Source organism: Electrona antarctica (assembly GCF_951216825.1).
Source record: "Electrona antarctica genome assembly, chromosome: 8".
Classification (NCBI taxonomy): Eukaryota; Metazoa; Chordata; class Actinopteri; order Myctophiformes; family Myctophidae; genus Electrona; species Electrona antarctica.
Window position 1 is genome coordinate 18,920,875 of NC_136789.1, and position 22,453 is coordinate 18,943,327.

Consider the following 22,453-nt stretch of genomic DNA (forward strand, 5'->3'; position numbering starts at 1 on the left):
TGAGTCTGGTACTGCAGTGACATGATCTGAGATAGCAGGACAGGATGACAACACTAACCACTTTAAAACCCAGTAGTGCGGCTGATAGTGATCCCCAAAAGCTTGATTCCGCCGGCAGAAACTTGTATGACTTAGATTTAGAATGATTTAGAAGGCATTTTTAGAATTGGCCTCAGTCCTATTTCTTTGCTGATTAGTGGAGCTTGTAAAATCTGCTATTTTCTGAGAACGTGTTGCCCAGAATATGGAAGTGGTTAAGAGACTGGAGGCACAGATGCGTTTCAAAACATTTAAACCGGGAGTGTGTGTGTGTGTGTGTGTGTGTGTGGAGCCCTATAAAATATCCCATTGCTCTCCCTCTCCAGATCAGATGATAGCCCTCTTCCCTCTAGCTCCCTTTGATTAAGTTCACACACTATACAACACCACTCACTACATTTAACACACCACACATTTCTGACCTCGCTGATCTTATGGACTTGCACACCTCATACCTTATGTACATTGTACAGTGTATTTATTTTCACAGTAGTGCTCTTCACGGGCCCCCCGATTCTGAAAATAGTAAAATACCTGAGAGGACCCGAGACCCGCACGTGTCGGATGCGCGTTTTATCGTAATCACTCAGGGCAGGGTCGGAATCGGCCGTATTGCCCGCGGAACTCGGAACGGAATACCCGAGTGGATCCGAGAACTGTACTGTGTGTGTGGCGTGTGTGTACTTTCTGTGCTTTTATTTTGCAAATGTTAATAAATTATTCAATCCATCAATGTGTGATTGAGTGTGTGTGACTGTGTGTCTCTCTCTGTGTCCGCTGTGCACTCTGTTTGCGCTGCGGAGGGAAAAACGTAATGAACTGAAGTACTGTTTAACTGGTACTAACACATGCGTACCATGCAAGGCAAGTCAGGACTAGGGGCTGATTTGAAAACACTGCCGTGCAATTCTACGTATCATGGATCCCGACAACAGTGTTGACCTCAACGAGGTGAAAGCAAAAATCTAAGCAAATAAATAAGGAGGTTAAAGCAACTGGCAACTCTCCTGCGTGGGCCCACTTTGGGGGCCCACGCAGGAGACAAAGAAGAGAGCAAAGTAGGAGTTGTTAAGTGCATTGAGTGTGGTGCCTTGTTAAAATTCAATTCGGCACATCGCATCTGCTAAAACTCTGATTGTGTAAAAAATGAATTATCCGCTTGGTTAATTTAAAATGCACGCACACTGACAATTTATCTGCGTTCGAGACAAGCCTCTCTCTAGCTTTAATCATAAAATAGTAATTGGTCAATACGTCTGCTATATTATTTCATAAAGTCCACATGGAGCGTGTGGAATGGAATGTCTCTCTGAATGTCGGAAATAATTGGATCTCGGATCTATTTAGGAATCGTGACCATTTTTTTGGACCCGTGAACAGCTCTAGGTCACAGCAGTACAACATCCGATTTGATCTATAATAATGATAATTAAAAACTATTAAAAAAGCATCATTAGTTCATAGAGAGATATTGCAGGAGTCCTTATAGGAGCATATGGGGGGAAAAGGTTAGGCACTTGTTTACAAGTCTAATGGCTTGGGGGAAAAAGCTCTTGGAAAATCTGTCTGCTTTACTTCCAATGCTTCGATACCTTCTGCCAGAAGGCAACAGAGTGAACAGTCCCTGGTGTGGGTGGGTGGGGTCTTTCCTGATGTTGTTGGCCCTAGACAGACAGCGGTTGTGAGCAGTGTCCTTGATGGAAGTCCCGATGATTTTCTCCGCTGTTGTCACTACTCTCTGCACTATTTTCCAGTCTGCTTCATTCGCAGCTTCCAGACCAGACAGGGATGCACTTTGTCAGGATGCTCTCTATAGTGCCCCTGTAGAAAGTAGCGAGTGGCTGCACTGGTTCTTTCTGAAGTCAACAATGACCTCTTTTGTCTTGTTGACATTCAGGACCAGGTTGTGTGTGTTGCACCAGCCCACCAACTGTCTCACTTCCTCCCTGTAGGCCTTCTCGTTGTCGTCCTTGATGAGGCCCACATGTGTCGTGTCGTCCACGTATTTCACCATATGATTGGTACTGAACCTGGCACAGCAGTCATGGGTCAGCAAGGTGAACAGCAGTGGACTCAGGACACAGCCCTGGGGAGAGCCAGTGCTCAGGGAGATGACGCTGGAGTTGTTATTTCCGACTCGAACAGATTGAGGTCTGTTCATTAGGAAGTCCAGCAGCCAGACCCAGGGGGAACAGTTTGTCGACCAGTTGCTGGGGTATAATAGTGTTGAATGCTGAACTGAAATCCAGAAACAGCATACGCACACTGGTGTTCTTACCCTCTAGATGGGAAAACGCATGACATATACTGTACACATGCTTATCAGAAATAGGACCATCAAGGATAAAACGCAAGTCATCACAGACTTATTTCCATAGTGTTCCTCCTTAACCGCAGACAAAAATAAACTAAACTAAACTAAACTAAACTAAACTAAACTAAACTAAACTAAACTAAACTAAACTAAACTAGTTAAAAATACCACCTATGTGAACCATTATATTGAGGGCGTACAGTACTGTATGTCTTAACTTAAGCTGAGTGAGGTTGAATGTGGAAAGACCGTCTGATGTAGTGGGTGTATGTAGCGAATGAGAATAAGAAGGGATAAAAAGAGTCTGCACACCTCCTGCCTGCCGTGCTTATCTGAACTATCACTGTGCACTGAAATTCATTATTCAGTCATTCAAATGCTTAAACCCTACATACTTTGTTGACTGGGAACCAGGGTCTATACATTATCCCTCAATCCTTTTCCCATCTACACCAAATCTCTTTGTTGAAATGTTCAAAGGAAGGCAACACACTCACAGGTACATGAGAGACTGGAGCCCACGGAAGGTGTAGTGAGATAGCCTTGTTAGAGGGTTGTTATCCATAATCCTGAAAAAACAAACAAACAATTTAGCAGACGCTCTTAATCCAGAGCCACTTACGCAAGGACAAAATAATAATTATAATAATAATTATTATTATTATTATAATAAACTTTATTCATATAGCACCTTTCATACATAAATGCAGCTCAAAATGCTTCACAGAGCAGAACAGAAAAACATAACATAGCAATAAAACAAGCAAGCAGTTAAAACAATAAAAATCAGTCCGAACATTTTTATTTTAATTTTTAATTTTAATTTTAAAACTCTACTAAAAGCAAGAGCGAAGAGGTGGGTCTTGAGTTGCGCTTTAAAAATGTCTACAGAGGCTGCCTGTTTGAGCTGTAGTGGGAGGTAATACAACAAATGCATAGAACAGTAGAATATCCCCCCAAAAATTCAATAATCTGTACATTGAAACTATACACACTATAGGATGATCTGTCTACATATCACGCTCTAAATTAAACTTTAGCCATTGCATCCTGCAAGGTCGTCGAGGCTAAGGCAAGTGCTACAAACAACCAAGCAAACAAACACAACCTCATTAAAGCATGCAAGACAAAAGCCCTAACCACACCAAAGGGTCACCATGCAAGTCCTTGGGTCCAAACGGTTGCAAGGAGTTAACGCTAAAACCGTCTTGACTCTCGACCCTTTGGTGTGGTTTGGGCCATTGAATTCCATGCGTTGAATGACTAGGGACGACACGCGTCAACGCGCGTCAACGTGCAACAGGACATATCACACCACAGGGACAACCCTTTGGTGTGGTTAGGGCTAAAGGCTCAGTTGTTCATTCTTTATTGGCTAATGCGTTTTGGCACCAGCCTTCCTCAGAGCAGTTAGCAGAGCAAAAATAATATTATTTTGGAGTGCCGCCATTTCGTCATTGCTTTAGGAACTGGTCGTTCCTGTGGCTGAGCAACCACTGCTCATGAACGAGTTGTGAAGTCTTATAAACACAAGTTTAAACACGCAAAGTGTTGTTTTAGTGTTGTGAGCTTGTAGCTATGCTATTTTTAAAAGATTTGTATACATTTGAAACCCGTGAAATGGGACATTCTGCATAATGAGTACTTTTGGTAGTATATTTTGATGGTGCCAATACTTTTGTACTTTCACTGAAGTAAGTTTTGAATTCCAGGCTTTTACTTCTAACATGTAATGTATTTATAACTTTATGGAATTGAAAATTGTGAGTACTTTTTCCACCACTGACTGTACACAGTAGTAGCCGATCCACTGTATTGGCTCACAACACGTCACATCACGATACAAGCGGATGAGAGCGATTTGATTTTGTACTAGAAAGTCAAGACAGATTCTGCTGTTACCAGAATCTGTCTTGAGAGATGACCTCAAAACAGACAAGGCATCAAGCCCCAATGTTTCCATGGGTCTGGGCATAAGTTATTCCAGAAGGAAAATCCTCCAGGAATATTGGCTAAACTAAAAAGGACATGCAATAAAAACAACCCAATAAAACTAAAGTCATTTTTGGAAGCGCATGACTGCTGCTGCTCTGTGTATTGTCATTGTTGCCATAATGCCATGTGACGTTTGATAGTTGACACCAGTCAACTAGGGCTAAGTGATGACTCCTATGTGTATTCCCATCGTGACTGTTGACATTTGATATAACTGTTGTACTTTTTATTATTCCCTTGGGGAAATGTTAATGTGATCCATGCTATTATGGGCCGTGTTTCTTCCCAGCTGAAAACAGCAGGCGCTTGCCAAAAACACAAATTAAACATTTCATAATTCCTTTGGAGGAAAGTTAGACTGGAGAACATGTGTGTGTGTGTGTGTGTGTGTGTGTGTGTGTGTGTGTGTGTGTGTGTGTGTGTGGAATCACGGGGCCGTGACAAAACATGGGACATGCAAGCCTATGTTTGGGAGACGGCGGTCTAGCATCATTTCTACTTACAGCCACTCTAATTGGTGGAGGTCTCTGAACACACCAGGACTCAGTTGGGTTATCAGGTTGTCACTCAGATATCTGGGAGACAGTGACACACAAAATTATATCAGAAAATATCGGACATCTGGGATTTATAAATATTAAGCTAAAAAGCCATGGTGCTCCAACGGTATTTTTCTTTATTACCGCCAAAGATTTTCTTTGCAAAGAAAATATTTGCACATTCACTTCGTTCAGATGCAGGCACAGTGACAAATGAAGCAATCATGAGCAAACCTTCACAAGCAAAAACAGATGCTGCTGAGCAAGAGCACAGTACAGTACTTCTTATTCGTGAATCATTTGTTCGTGATTGCTTCATAAATACATAACATGAATGTGAACCAATGACAAATTGACAAGTATCATATAACTACAGTGGGTCCATTGCAACACAGGTTCTTTATTTTTTTCTTCATTTCCTTAAAAGTTACGTTTTCTTTTTGACATACAGTATAAGCAAACAGTACTGAATTTGTAAGTCAATAGGTGCTGGGGCGCACATGCACTGAAGAGAAAAAGTTTTTGTCTGTTTTATGCGTTTATTTTGGCCTATTCGCGGCCGCCTCCCCCGCCACAGGAGCTCACATTAATGTCATTTTTGGGGATAGATTGCTCTTGCCTGAATAGAAGAATGTCACTGTATGATGACGCAAGAGGGTCAGTGTATTGTTGTTGGCGGCGTTTTGCCATGTGCAGTTTAATTAATGTTAATAAATGGAGTGACCTGTGGTGCTCCAAAGAGAGAACACACACACACACACACACACACACACACACACACACACACACACACACACACACACACACACACACACACACACACACACACACACACACACACACACACACACACACACACACACACACACACACACACACACACACACACACACAATAAACGACATGCATACGGTATGTCGTTCTTCTCTGAACGATATGCTGTAATATTGTACTTTTACTCCACTGCATTGGAGTTGCTATTTTGAAAATAAAATCACTATATTCTGATAGTAATCATTGCTATAGAGTGTTAGCCATTTATCAGATTAAAATGTATAGTGTTCCAGTTCCAATTTGTCTGCTCATTTCTTCGTGTCATCAATTCCACTTGTTTAATCTGTATCCTGATTGAGTTCTCTATCCTGATTGGATAACATTGGTATCCCGACCTGAAAATGCATTTTCTGTTTAATAAAAAGCTGGAGAGACATGGATACTCCTGTTACTGAACAAACACTCTATAATGAGTACAATCACAATATAGAGCATTTTAACATTTACTTTAAAGAAAATCACTAAAGCTGCTGTTCAGACTTGGATGGTTAGAGCGGCGCGATTACATACAAAGTCAATGCAAAGACGAGAAGTTGCGTGAGCGCCGCGAACGGGTGCGGTGCGACCTGGCGCAGCACAAACAGGACGAACCTTTAGCCTACCTTTAACCCATTTTGGCCTGAGATCAGATTCTAAAAATGTCTTCTACATCCTGACAGTTTTCTGAAAAAGCTATGCTATGTCGATTTTTCAAAAATAGCGCTATGAGCTTGTAGATCTGCTATTTTATACAAATAATTTAGTAAGACAATTTTGAATTCCAGACATTTACTTACATTTAGTAACGGAGTACTTCTACATTGTAGTATTGATACTTTTACTTAAGTGAAACATGTGAGTACTTTTTCCACCACAGTCCACTACTGAGGGAAGCAGGGTACTCACAACCTCTTGAGCTTGCAGAGTCCACTGAAGACCTGGCTGCTGAGGAACTGCACTCTGTTGTTCTGAAGAAACCTAAGAGCAGGGGAAACAAGCAGCCATTAATCACCTGGGACATCTATACAATTTTAGCCTCTGCCATTGTTTGCGTGTGTGTGTCTGTGCCTGTGTGTGTGCGCGTGTGTGTATGTGCGTGCGTGTGTGCACTCGTGTGTTACATGATCCATGAACTTATGAGTAGAGATCTTCACGGATAAAAGCTCCCAAATCCGAATTGGATCTGATTCCGACCCATTCTGAAAATATTTTCAAATAAGAAAAACAAACCCAAATGGACCAGTGACAATTTCTTCCAATTCCAACCTGTTCTTTCAAATGAACTTCCCACTGATGTTAGGACAGCAGAGTCACTGCCCATATTTCGCCGCAGGTTGAAAACCCACCTCTTCAAGAAACACTACCCTTCCTCTCTGCCTGACCTACTTGTTGTTAACTAGTTGTACGAACGCTTGTTTTCTATTGTTGTATTGTTTATTGGATCTTGTTTAGTCGATACACTTAATTGTTTTAGCTCATGCTCATTTGATTTAGCTATTTTGTCTCATCTGTTTAAGGAAATAGGTAGCTGATATATTGCACTTTTACCTTAGCGCTAGGTATACTCTTGGTTGCTTGTTTTTGCAGAAAATGCACTAAAGACTTCTGGTGATTAGTAGTTTTTGTTCCCTACCTATGTTGAATACACTTATTGTAAGTCGCTTTGGATAAAAGCGTCTGCTAAATGACTGTAATGTAATGTAATGTAATGTCAAATGGCGGCACCGAGTCTGACCGAAATCCGATTATTTCCAACATTCCGAGAGACAGGCAGCCATAAATGCGGACTTTATGAAATAAAATAGCGGACGTATTGACCAAGTACCATTTTATGATTAAAACTAGAGAGACTCGTCTCGAATGCAGATAAATCGTGCATGCATGTAAAATGAACCAAGCGGATAATTTGTTTTTTACACAATCAGAGATTTAGCAGATTTGATGTCCCTGTCTTGGCTGAATGGAAAACAAGGCACCAGACTCAATGCACAACAGCTCCTACTTTGCTCTCTTCTTTAACCATGATTTGCACAAAGTGGGCCCACGCAGGAGAGCTGCCAGTTGCTTTAACCTCCTTATATTAATTTGCTTTGAGCTTTGCTTTCACCTCCTTGAGGTCAACACTGTTGTCGGGATCCATGATACGTAGAATTGCACACTGGGGTTTTCAAATCAGCCCCTGTCCTGGCTTGCCTTGCATGGTTTGCATGCGCATTACGTAGCTCTTGCGCTGCTGATCCTAAACCAGCATAAATAATTTTCAGGGCATTCAAGGTCGCCGTATCAGGTTAAAAACAGTTCATACAAAACACAGTTAAAAGCTAAATCATAACTAAGGTATACAGCTTTCAGCATAATCAGTGTTCACACAAGTAACACAGCCATTCATGTCGCTCCGTCTTGTGCGTATGCTGGCACTGGGAACTGGGGTTTATGCTAACAGCTAGCGGTAGAGATAGAGTCAACATTTGCAAAAAAAAGAAAAAGCGCACGCACGTGCGCACACACACACACACACACACACACACACACACACACACACACACACACACACACACACACACACACACACACACACACACACACACACACACACACACACACACACACAGTATGGGTCTTCTCCACTCGAGTATTACACATGACTGACTGACAGAACCGAGTTCCACGGAAGATACGTCCTCTCTGGTATTTTCGAATCAGGGGGCCCCGTGAAGAGCTCTACTACGAAAAAAGTATTGCTCTCATACCTATCAGACTAATAAAGCATGGCATGGCAGCTGCTCACCTTTGCTGAGGTAAGAAAACAAAACAAAAACAATGCTGCTGGAATGCAGAAGACACTGGAAAGCTGTTTATGGCTTTAATGATCACTGAGGTCAAATGCATCTTTTCAATGAATACGTATTATGGGAATGGACACAGACTTCATGCAGACTGCATCTTCATCAGATGACTGGATATTGTGTGGCCGTGTTTGTCATCAACCAGTTTCATACTGCTATTAGAGATGAATATCATGTTACCACCTCACATTAATATAACACAAAATAAATTATCTTTCAAATATGCTTTTAAACACTTGTTACAGCTGACCACATGACCGTAATGTTATTCTTATTATGTTGCATTTAATTTTATAGAATAAATTGTAATTATGTATTTTCATGTATTTAATCTTGTTGAATGTATTTGTAATTATGTATTTATGTACGTTTTGTATGTATTTTATATGGACCCCAGGAAGATTAGCTGTCGCCCCGGCGTCAGCTAATGGGGATCCATTCAATAAACAATAAGTACCACAACAATAGTGTGTCTGCGTGGTCTTCTGCAGCATTATGCATGACAGGCTAATCCGTTTGGACAAATTATTCTCACACAACTGAGGGTCAACATAATTAGGTCAGCAATCGTCTCTGAATGAGTCAACTAGAAAAATACATAACAATCAGTTTGAATTTGCCTCAGAATGGGACAGCTCACATTGTACAGAGAGTAGCCTTCCACATACATTATACCTCAAATGTCAACTACTGACTGAGCCTGGAACCCATTACTGACTTTGTTCTGTCACTTGTCATTTGATGAAAATTATTAAAATGATGGGAGTCAGACGTTATCCCTAGACTCCAGGCTGTCTATGAAGGAACTATCCTCAGCCTGGCCCAGAACATGACTTCAGGCCCCACCCTGAGTCACTGTCAGCGTCTTCCATTAGGCCCAGTGTTGGGCAATATGACTGAGGAGAGTTACTTATTATATATTACTCCTTAAATATTATATTACTTCGAATCAAGAGTAATACATTTACACATTACTTTTGGCCGATATCGATATCCGATATAATGAATTGCTGTTATGGCCGATAACCGATATAGAGGGTATGCGCATGCTTAAAGTGAATGGCACATCGAGTGGCAAATCGAGTGGCAAAGCAACATGCAAAGTGAGTTTAACATTGTTTAATGTTGTTTAATGCAATCAAATAGGACTTTTCTGTTTGGATGCATGGGCTGTCAAGGCCAGAAAGTAGTTTTTTGCCACTCAGTAGGCATTCCTGCATAACTTGTAGATCTGTTCAAGGTGTTACATTGGGCTTCTTTATCTGTGAAGACAGACCGATCGGGAGGCCCGTGAAGAGCTCCAACGCAGGGTAATGAATAGTGAGGAAGTCATTATTGGCAAATAAACCCATTTAGAGTGGTTAAACCCCTTTATAGTTGTTCAAATAAACCCATTTAGAGTGGTTCAGTTAGACCCCTTTATAGAGGTTGAAATGGACCCATTTAGTGGTTCAAATAAGCCCCTTTAGTGGTCCAAATAGACCAAATAGATATGATGAATTGAACATGGTAGCCTATGTAAACAAGTGTAATGCTTTATGGTGTCGTCCACAGTTAACAGTTTTGCATTGAGTTGTGCTTGAAATGTACTGAAATTCTCCAATCTGTTAATACATCTTTCAATCAAACCCCTTTAGTGGTTCCTTTATTGTGACGGTAGGTCGCAGTTTACTATGAAAATGCATTTCCTGTCAGTCGTGTCACGCCTCCATATATGTATTTTGTATGTATAGGACCCCCTCTAAAACGAGATGCTGCATCTCAAGGGGCCATCCTCTCAATAAAGTTCAATAAAGTTCAATATGGTCACGCCTCGTGACACGTCACGCCACCATATATGGCCATCTCCATATATGAAGATTGCAACACTGGCACGGCATTTGACCTCAGTGATCACAAGTAAGACGCGCGAACGCAGGAAGCGAACGCAGCTCGTAAATTGCAATAACAACAATTAGAATAAATTACGTACTTTAAGGTTTTTTTTGTTTTTTGTTTTTTTTTAAGATTTTTTTAAAGATTTATTTTTAAGTTAAGTTTTTTTTAATTAAGTTAAGTTGTTTGTGTGTGTGTGTGTGTGTGTGTGTGTGCGTGCGTGCATGCATGTGTGTGTGTTTTTGTGTGTGATACAGCTGCGCCCTCTGGTGGCACAGCGTGACACACACACACACAGACAGACAGACAGACAGACAGACAGACAGGATCTGCTGGGTCTCATAGTAAATGCTCACTGCGTTCGCAATCACTGCGTTCGCAATCACTGCGTTCGCAAATATAATTAATATAAATCTATAATCATCAAACCCTGGATAGCCACATGGAGAAGACTGCATCATCACCTAGATCTGCATGGAGCCGGCCAGCAACTCTACATCTGACCTCAACCCCTTAGATCTCCATATATGGAGCTGACCTGTTCTGACATTCCATATGTTGATCCCTCCCCACCCGTCCTTCCTCTTCGATGTCTCCCTTTTGACTGGGGCGGCGGTGGCTCAGGGGTAGAGTGCCTGGATGGTAACCGCAAGGTTGCCAGTTCAAACCCGGGCTCCCCCAGAGTTACTGTCGAAGTGTCCTTGAGCAAGACACTGAACCCCTAATTGCTCCTGATGTGCTAGTTGGTGCCTTGCATGGTTTCCGCTGCCATCGGTGTATGAATGTGTGTGTGTGAATGGGTGAATGTAATGCACAATCTATGTAAAGCGCTTTGGATAAAGGCGCTATATAAATGCACCATTTACCATTTACCATTTGACTGATACCTGTCCATTCAAACTCTAGACGGACCCGCCCCAAAGTCATTAGTAGAGTTCCCATCAGGCCCGGAAATTAAGGCCCGGCCCTACCTGGGCCCTCATCAAACCCTGTACACTCAAGACACTGCCCCCTTGCCACCCTTAGATCTACATATGTATATGGAGCTGACCTGTTGCCATTCCATATGTTGATCTGACCTCATCAAACCCTGTACATTCAAGATTATCGAGCGACTTTATTGTAATCATGGCGAGGTAAGCAAGCAACATTATTTCTCCCGGTTTTTGTACAGAACGGAAGGAGGGGGGCGGGGGGGGCTTTCAGAGTAAAAGCTGCCATATCTGCACGGCACCCCGAGCTGCTATTTTGAAAGAAATCCCGGCGCTGATTGTGTTTAGGGGGAGGTTATTAGAGGTATTTTTTAGAATGCTTGTGTTCCGTCTCATTCTGAGGCAAATTCAAACCGTATTTCATGTATGTTTTTGGGATCAAAGCTGAACAAATTATATTGTCCCTCAGCATGTTTGCCTTTTCTGCTAATGTGACCATAATTTGTCAAAATGTATTATTCTGTCATGAGACCACACACCTGCCATTGTGCTTATTAGTCACCAATGGCCAAATTAAATGCGGCCACACAATATCCTATTAGTCTTGGGTGCAGTACTTAGTTCGGTTGCCAACCTTAACGCACAGTCGCCAACCTTAATCCGGTCGTTTTCCGCATGCCGGACGATTGACATGTCGGGAAAGCGTACGCACCCCACTAGTCTTACCATCTGATGAAGATGCAGTCTGGACAAAATCTGTGTCCATTCCTATAGGATATGTTCATTAAAAACAGTGATCAATATAATTATATAAATATATATAAATCTATAATCCACAACCTCAGGTATTAGTCTCATCACCACAGCAGATTTTTTAGTTTGAAGCACCAAAACAACTAATCAATTTGATTGGTTTGTGCTTCGCTGTACCATTGCAGCTACAGTATTTCTATATTGTGGTGTTGATACTTTTACTTAAGTAAACCATTTGAGTACTTCTTCCACCATTGTATTTTGGCAGAGGAGGGATGAGGGGGATATTGGGGAAAGGATGCTGACGATGGATCCGCTGCCAGGCAAGAGGAGAAGAGGAAGGTGAGAGAGGACATGCAGGTGGCTGCAATGACAGAGGAAGGTGAGAGAGGACATGCAGGTGGCTGCAATGACAGAGGAAGACGCAGAGAACAGAAGCAAATGGAAACTGATAATCCGCTGTAGTCACCCGTGTTGGGAATTCACCGAAAGAAGAAGAATGAACTCATCATTAATTAAAGGGCAGCTAGGCAACATTCAGTGATCATGCTTCTAAATCCTGTTAATCTCTCATGGGCTCTTACATGCATGTATACTCTGCTTATTATTATTAGCTCTGCTTATTATTATTATATTTGCTTATTGGTACCACATGTATGTACTCTGCTCATTTTCATGGTTCTATTGTGCTCTGAGTATGCAGTTTTTTCCACAAGAACTCTGCTATTTATGGGTTGAATTGGTGGGATGGGAGTGGCAATCTTTGGGAGAGCTTTTGTTTTGTTCTGTTTTTGTTTACATGGAAGTATTGTTGTTGTATCGTATGTATTGTATGTACTGTTCATTTGTGTTGAGGACCCCCTCGAAAATGAGATGTGACATCTCAAGGGGTTTATTCTTTCAATAAAGGTATATATTCAGCCATTAGATGATGTTCATTTACAACACCTACTGTTACATGAACTTTGTCATTTCCCCATCCATCACCTCCATATGGCAGCAAGCTGGCCTGCAATAATGTGGTCTGCAACATTGTAATGTGATGGATGCCCCTTACAGATTACACAAATAGATTTAGGGTAAAACACACCTTAAGCCACCAGCTTATGGCTTGTAGTAGAGGTAAACCATCCAATGACTCTGGCGTTTTGACATCCTGATGAAATTATCAAAAATTATTATTGAAATGATACACACCTACGCACATGTTCTCCCTCACAGCCCTCATGTACCATAACTTAATGATCCCATTTGTATTCCTTTGACGTCATCCAAATGAGTACTAAACGACCTGTTGTCTGTGTTTGTGTCTCCCACAAGGACGCATTAATGGATTCATGCAAGTAATATTATGTTCACTAATCTAAGCACAGTGAATAAAAACAAGATATCACAACATCACATGTGATACATGGCGCCTGAGATAAGGTCCCTCCTGACACAAAACATTTTCAGATGGGGGTCCCCGACCAACTACATATCAGTTTAGGGGTCTTCTTTGAAAAATGTTTGAGAACCACTGCCTTAGAGCTTCCTCCACATTGCCAGATCCTAGACTCTATAATGGTCAGTCATGTTTTTTCCAGCCTGTCATGTTTTCCAGCCCAACCACTGATTTAGGAAGCGGTCAGGATGCTGGTGCTTAGGGCCAGTTCCTTCCTGCTCGCAGCCTATGCCGACACATCTCCTGCCTCGCCATGCAGTCTTCAAGGTGAGGTCTGGGGTCCCCCAGACGTCCTTGAAGGGTGTCCAGGATGTCCCTAGTAAAATTACTTAATATAGAATTCAAATCAGTATTACCACATGATGGTTAAAACTGCATTGCGACACATTGTGAGCTTGTGTGTGTGTACACACACACACACACACACACACACACACACACACACACACACACACACACACACACACACACACACACACACACACACACACACACACACACACACACACACACACACACACCATTGCACATGCACGCACACATGCACGCCTTTTTAACTGTCCTTATGCTATGCTGATATGGTTACTGTTGAAGGCTTCTTCCTTTATTTATTTTGTATTGTTACATTATCTTGGAGCGAAGACGTGTAAGAGCAGTCATGCTGTAGTGTACAGCTTGGAAAAGGTGTCACAGATGAAAAGACAGCAGGCGGAGCTGGAGGTGTCAGGATTGAGGATCCTACGATTTTCATTAAGGACCAAGAACAACAAGAACAACATCAGAAATTACTACATTAGACTTAAGAGGATTACAGGTATCTTATTTTGTCTTTTTTATTATTACTATAGTCCTTGTTGTTGTAGTACAGTGCACAGTAGTATTTAGCTACCAAACAACAAATACAACGTTGCTTCTTGATGCTTGAGTTGGCCGTCCTTCACATGAAACGTTTTGAGAACAACTAATTCCTACCTCTCCTAGTCGCTGTCTCTGTCACCTGGATGTGTGCTACACTCCAAGTAGAAAGAATGTAGAAAGAGTAGCACACATATGAAGTCAAACATCAACACTCCCTTTCCTCTTCAGCGTGGCAATGAGGATGGCATGGAGCCAAAATGCATTTGCGTGTTGTTGTTGTTGTAAAAGGTAGCTGAAGGACATTTCATGAGTGCTCTGGCATTATTCTCTTCTACTGCTGGCAATCTGTGTTCTTCCCCTAAGTCTTGCTTGTCAAGACATTTCATTAAATATTTCATTTCAAGTATTTATTTCTCTGAGCCGATTCCTATTCTCGGTGGGGCTGAGTGCAGTTCTACCAACTCCGGACTGAACAGTCCGTCCATCTCAGTAATATTGTCTCAGAAAGGCCATTTACTTTCTCCAGAGTTTATTTTCAAAGCCTCTCTGTTTTGTCGCAACATTCTCATTGGCAACGAAAGAACGTCCCCCGGCATGTTTATTATTTTCAAGGATTCAATGATTTATATGCCTTCCACTTCCCCTGACCTTACATAGGGACAAAGAAAAACTGGTGAAATAGCAGCCTCTGAGCAATAAAACAAATATAATGCGCTGAGAGTGATGCGGACATACCAGCGCATCGTAGGAGGAGAGCTTTCTCACCCTGCAGTTAATAACGCGATGCGTAGCCAAGGCTGAGTGTGTCATCAGGGACAGATATCAGCCTGGCCACAGCCTGTTCAAACCACTGCTGTACCCTCGACCTGGCAAGCCATACCGCCCGGAAGGATCATGAGCCATGACAAGAGGGGCAGAGTTATTATCCAGGAGCTATCAGGCTGCTGAACAAACCCAAGCCTGTGACAAATGTGACATTTCTGATCAATACTGATAACAACATTGCTGTTATGGTCGACAACCAATATATACCGATGTCCAATATCTATCTATCTATCTATCTAACTATAAATGCACCAAGTCTCTGTCTGTGTGGGTGTACTGTTGTAATCCACATAACTCGAGAACCGTTCGCCCCACCGACTTCAAATTCGACACACACGTTCCACCCCACCACAGGGAGTGCAGTGCCCGGTTGTCCAGAACAGCCCGGGCTCTGGACAGGGCCCCTGCCCAGTGTCCATATATGGAGCTGGCCTGTTCGGACATCATTCTGACGTCTGCATAGACTCCATATATGGGCATAAAAGGGAGAGTGACAGACATAATAAATTATCTGGGTCCCCGGGAATGCATTTCCAATTTGCATCGTTTCAAGTAGGCCAGTGCCCAATGGGCACCGCTGTAGAGGCTCCAACGGGCAGTCTGTATAAAAACAGTTCAAATGTAGTCCTTACTGAAAAAGCCATAAAAACACTTAATTTAAAAAATAAAACTAGGAATGCACCATATTGAAATGTTGGCCCATAATCCCTTACATTTCATGACCTACTAGGTGGGATATATTCCTCAGCCTAGTAGGAAAGTCCGTGAAAGATTTCACGTAAATTGCACACTCCGTTCATGATTTGAGGCTTTTTGTTCAAAACGGGCCAATCCTGCAAACTTTGAAAGCCAATTAGTATAGAATCTGAAATATCGGACAGATCCGTCTTGAACACATGACTATAGAGATACTGTGTAACGATTTGCGGGATGATTTTTGGACAGAATCTGGAGGAGTAATATCAAAAGTCGGCCTCCTGGTGGCGCTATAACAGGTCGTTCTGGAAATTTTGAGGCAGAGGTTCATCGCTGGCATCCAGGGAGTGTGTGTGCAAAATTTGGCATCGACCGGGTTAAGGGTGCCGGATATTACCTGTACACAGACGGATGGAGACACACACACTCACACACGGACGGAGTGCAAAACATACTCTCTCCCCATGACTTCAGCCTGGTGGAGACAATGAGATTAAAAGCATGAATTTCTCAAGCTGTTTATGGCGGAGATGAGCCTTTACCTTGGCTAACAGTCTCAGTTGAAAGAAACATGTGGGTGCTCAACAATAAAATAAATTGCTGCTCCAAGTCCTTTCTGGCTCAACAATAAAATAAATTGCTGCTGCCTCCAAGTCCTTTCTGGCTCAACAATAAAATAAATTGGGTGGTGCAGTCAGTAGCGCTGTCGCCTCACAGCTATAAAGGTAATTTTAGGCATGTGTGCAACATGCCAACTGTTTTAAAGTATTGTACAGTAACAACTAAAGTCTCTGTAATGTTTATGTTGTACGATTACTACAAAACAATCTAAAATAAAGGGATTTAAGATCATTAAAGCTGGGCTGTTGTCTCGGTCAAATGCATTTCTGCCTACTTCCGGTCCAGGACTTGTCCCTATTTGTTGTCCCCATTCTTAATAGAATGCTATGTAGGAGAGCCGCCATTGGACTGGCCCCATGAAGTGAACAGAGTTTTGCGTAACTGGGGTGCCTGATGGAGGGGAAAGGAACTGGTTGGAATAAAGTGTTCCTTCTGCGCGTTACGTCCAACCAGGGGAACTCCCCTGCCAGGTGATAAGAAGCTCACTCCTTGCATTGAAGAAAACATGAGCTCAGTTCGGGGCTCTCTCCAGGTTTGCCTCCCCTCGACTGAGGGGAGGCAAAAACGTGAACAAGTAAGGCAAATGCCTTACTTTGCCTACAGTAAATCCGCGCCTGCTCCAGACTCGACTCGGACTCGAGCTCAATGACTCGTGAAGTACCGACGAGTCATTACCGTATTTTTGGACCAACATTAATGAATGACATGCCTGGGGGAAAAAAAACAATCCCATCCCTTTCTTTTCCCCTCCCGCAGCGCAAGCACAAACTGATGCACAGTTGAGCCTTTCATCATAACATTTAAATATTAAAATGTATTCAAAAGTATTCAAATGTGTTTGGCTCTGCATCGGCTATCCAACGTCATTTACTTTGCAATTGTTTAATATGATAGGATTGTGAGGGAAAGTTTTTGAAACATTGGGTGGTTCTGTGTTTAATGTGCGCTGAGGCTGATGACCTGTTAAACTCTACGTAATTAAAGTTCACTGCATTGACGTCAAGTTCCATATGTTGCCCTGTTGCCCAGCATGCCCACGTAATGTTACAGTACCTACAGGCTTATTTGGTTAGGCTACAAAATGCTTAGTTATATACTTATATACTACCGTCGCGCATCATTGATTATGTGCCCAAAAGAACAGTTCTGCAAGCTGTCAACACGCCATGAAACGGCATGTGGATAGAGGTGAGGAAGCTCAATACAAAATCTGCTAAGAGGATAAAACCATAAAAAGTTCACATAAAGGTCCTCCATTTTCAATTCATCAAAACATTTAAAGACATACAAATAGGCCTATACACTTCTATGCAAAAAAATAAATCATCATATACATGGTTAGAAAAAAAGGAGAACGTGTACAGCATAGAAATAAGAGTGGGGGACATTTACTTTTTTTACAAGGGCCACTTTTGAATTGCAGTCGCCCGTAAGTGCTCTTTGAGAGTGGTTTTGAACGAGTCTAGGGATTCACATTTCTTAAAGGCTGTCGGTAGGGCGTTACACATTTTAGTGGCACATTTTAGCGTAATGAGGCACACGTTGGCTACTCATCTCGCTCAGCAGTCTAATTGCTCGGAACCAAGCAATATGACTAAGTGGCAAATCATTGAATCAGTTTTTACACTTTTAATTGTTACTAAAATATTCCCTATTTAGATGTAGTGAAAACTAATGAAAGCTTTGTAGGCTGATTCTGCAAATATCTTCTAAAACGCTAAAGGTCTCCACACACCGGGCGCGAATCGGATGTGAATTCGGATTTTTAGCGGCGTTTCTCCATCGGTTTTTCGAAAAACGCGACCGGTGTGCAACCACCTTAACAGTTTTCTGAAAAACGCATATTTGGTTCTCAAACCTTTTCAAGTCAAGGACCCCCAAAATTATATATTTGGCCCTGGACCCCCATCTCAAATCCTTTTCCTGTCTCAAACAAAGAAACCATAACAAAGTATTTGCAAATCCCTCCACACAAAAAGCACATCCCTCCACGGCTTGTTAGTGTTAGAGGTGTTAGAGTGTTAGTGTTAGAGGTGTGTGAGACAAGCAGTTTGGAGGGGTATGCTTCCGTGTGTTTTTTCCCCATGCCCTGTAACACGTACCGCCCTGAACACCTTGCCCTGTAACACGTACCGCCCTGTAACACGTACCGCCCTGTAACACGTACCGCCCTGTAACACGTACCGCCCTGTAACACGTACCGCGCCCTGTAACACATACTACCCTGAACACTGCCGTACTACCGTCTGTAACACGTACCGCCCTGAACACTGCTGTACTACCGTCTGTAACACGTACCGCCCTGAACACTGCCGTACTACCGTCTGTAACACGTACCGCCCTGAACACTGCCGTACTACCGTCTGTAACACGTACCGCCCTGAACACTGCTGTACTACCGTCTGTAACACGTACCGCCCTGAACACTGCTGTACTACCGTCTGTAACACGTACCGCCCTGAACACTGCCGTACTACCGTCTGTAACACGTACCGCCCTGAACACTGCCGTACTACCGTCTGTAACACGTACCGCCCTGAACACTGCTGTACTACCGTCTGTAACACGTACCGCCCTGAACACTGCTGTACTACCGTCTGTAACACGTACCGCCCTGAACACTGCTGTACTACCGTCTGTAACACGTACCGCCCTGAACACTGCTGTACTACCGTCTGTAACACGTACCGCCCTGAACACTGCTGTACTACCGTCTGTAACACGTCCCGCCCTGAACACTGCCGTACTACCGTCTGTAACACGTACCGCCCTGAACACTGCTGTACTACCGTCTCTGTAACACGTACCGCCCTGAACACTGCTGTACTACCGTCTGTAACACGTACCGCCCTGAACACTGCTGTACTACCGTCTGTAACACGTACCGCCCTGAACACTGCTGTACTACCGTCTGTAACACGTACCGCCCTGAACACTGCTGTACTACCGTCTGTAACACGTACCGCCCTGAACACTGCTGTACTACCGTCTGTAACACGTACCGCCCTGAACACTGCTGTACTACCGTCTCTGTAACACGTACCGCCCTGAACACTGCTGTACTACCGTCTGTAACACGTACCGCCCTGAACACTGCTGTACTACCGTCTGTAACACGTACCGCCCTGAACACTGCTGTACTACCGTCTCTGTAACACGTACCGCCCTGAACACTGCTGTACTACCGTCTGTAACACGTACCGCCCTGAACACTGCCGTACTACCGTCTGTAACACGTACCGCCCTGAACACTGCTGTACTACCGTCTGTAACACGTACCGCCCTGAACACTGCTGTACTACCGTCTGTAACACGTACCGCCCTGAACACTGCTGTACTACCGTCTGTAACACGTACCGCCCTGAACACTGCTGTACTACCGTCTGTAACACGTACCGCCCTGAACACTGCTGTACTACCGTCTGTAACACGTACCGCCCTGAACACTGCCGTACTACCGTCTGTAACACGTACCGCCCTGAACACTGCTGTACTACCGTCTCTGTAACACGTACCGCCCTGAACACTGCTGTACTACCGTCTGTAACACGTACCGCCCTGAACACTGCTGTACTACCGTCTGTAACACGTACCGCCCTGAACACTGCTGTACTACCGTCTGTAACACGTACCGCCCTGAACACTGCTGTACTACCGTCTCTGTAACACGTACCGCCCTGAACACTGCTGTACTACCGTCTGTAACACGTACCGCCCTGAACACTGCCGTACTACCGTTGCCCTGTAACACGTACCGCCCTGAACACTGCTGTACTACCGTCTGTAACACGTACCGCCCTGAACACTGTGGTACTACCGTCTGTAACACGTACCGCCCTGAACACTGCTGTACTACAGTCTGTAACACGTACCGCCCTGAACACTGCTGTACTACCGTCTGTAACACGTACCGCCCTGAACACTGCTGTACTACCGTCTGTAACACGTACCGCCCTGAACACTGCCGTACTACCGTCTGTAACACGTACCGCCCTGAACACTGCCGTACTACCGTTGCCCTGTAACACGTACCGCCCTGAACACTGCTGTACTACCGTCTGTAACACGTACCGCCCTGAACACTGCCGTACTACCGTTGCCCTGTAACACGTACCGCCCTGAACACTGCTGTACTACCGTCTGTAACACGTACCGCCCTGAACACTGCTGTACTACCGTCTGTAACACGTACCGCCCTGAACACTGCCGTACTACCGTCTGTAACACGTACCGCCCTGAACACTGCTGTACTACCGTCTGTAACACGTACCGCCCTGAACACTGCCGTACTACCGTTGCCCTGTAACACGTACCGCCCTGAACACTGCTGTACTACCGTCTTTGGCCCTTGATTTGCCCCAGAGGGATCAATAAACAGTCTACTCTAATCGGTCACACAGCATGGAATCTGAAAGCGGTTCTTTTCCAGGTGGCAAAGCAATTCCATGAGCCACTGTATAGTCTTATGAAAGACACACAGCGGGCCAAAAGGATCCTGACCGACACACCTTCTCAGGGGGCTTACAGAAGCTTATCCTTAGGGCTGTGTCAAAACACATCCGACACAGCCTCTGAGCAGAAGGCTGTTTGTTATGCCGCACATAGCACGTGTGGGTGGGCATGAATGTAGTTACAAACCTTCCCCTGAAGGGTTTCTGGATTGGCAAGTCTGGATTGGCAGTTTTCACTAATCCTCATCTAAAAGGGGTAATATTTGAGTTTTTTGAGTAACAATATTAAATGATTAAATGATTAGCCACTTAGTTAGACAATTATCTTGTTCTTGCCTTTATACTCCCCCCCTGCCTTCATTCAGATAGTATAGTGATAGAGTGACAGGAAACAGGGCTCGGGAATCAAACCTGCGACTTACACTGTATTTGTGGCATGCGCCTTAAGCACCATAGGCACCCCTGTACTTTGTTGACAAGTGTCCAACAGAGGTCTAAAGATGGTGCCCTCCATTTTGACCACAATCAACCCACGAGCTAGATTGTGGTAAACCTTTTTTTACTATGCGATGATGCGCAGGGCAATGATTGGACACATGGACACAATGAGTCTGCCTGTGAGGTCATCAATATGTCTGTAGTGTACACACAGACAAAATGTTTGTGGCAAATTCTAGATTTAGTTTTTTACTATAGTAGTAAATAATGTTCTTATTTTGATTACAAGACCCCATTATTACTGAATCTCGAGGTCTCGAGGTTTTCTGCTGAATGACACTGATTTACTATACAGTATATAACACTATGGCACATTAGGAGGCAACTAGTAGGCTACCGTGCATGGTCTCTCAAACGGTTTTTATTTTATTTTCAAGGACCACGATAACTCTGAATGTACACCATTATTTTGTACACTCACAGTTACAGACCTGTCATTCAGGGCTTTGTTTATGGTACCATTATTGTCCGTTCATTTCCATGTCCATGGTAATATAGATATTTTGAACAAATGTATGTATGTTTCATTAATATGCTGTGTCCAGTCTAAATAATAATAATAATTAAAAAAAAAAGTCCAGTCTAAATAATAATAGTAATAATATATATATATATATATATATATATATATATATATATATATATTCCATCTAAAGAAAAACAAAATGCCAGCACTCACAAACAAGTCCTTGTACTGTTAATTAAGTGTCTGCCCGTGTACATTTAATTAACAGAACCAGAAGGACTTGGACTTGTTTGTCAGTGTTGGCATTTTTATTATTTTATTTCAACACTTTGACCCATGGCAATGTTTTTTTTGCTGTAAGACTTTGTACAGGATTTAAAATGATGAAGCCTGTTATATGCTCTTGTACCCTGCCTAAAGACTATTGTATGTCATTACAGAATACGATGTCTCAGGCCGTTCCAAATGTGCTCATAGGGTAAACAACA

The 22,453-nt window shown here is 43.1% G+C and overlaps 1 protein-coding gene across 1 annotated transcript in view; it reads right to left on the minus strand.

Annotated features, from left to right (window-relative positions):
* The window catches only part of LOC306928393 (relaxin receptor 2-like), a 147,420-nt gene that overhangs the window by 48,182 nt on the left and 76,785 nt on the right, over positions 1 to 22,453 (minus strand). The window contains exons 7-9 of the mRNA XM_079508449.1: positions 6,607 to 6,678; positions 4,852 to 4,923; positions 2,851 to 2,922 (exon numbers count right to left, since the gene is read on the minus strand). Of these exons, the coding sequence (XP_079364575.1) occupies positions 2,851 to 2,922; positions 4,852 to 4,923; positions 6,607 to 6,678 (216 nt within the window). The remainder of the gene's footprint in view (positions 1 to 2,850; positions 2,923 to 4,851; positions 4,924 to 6,606; positions 6,679 to 22,453) is intronic.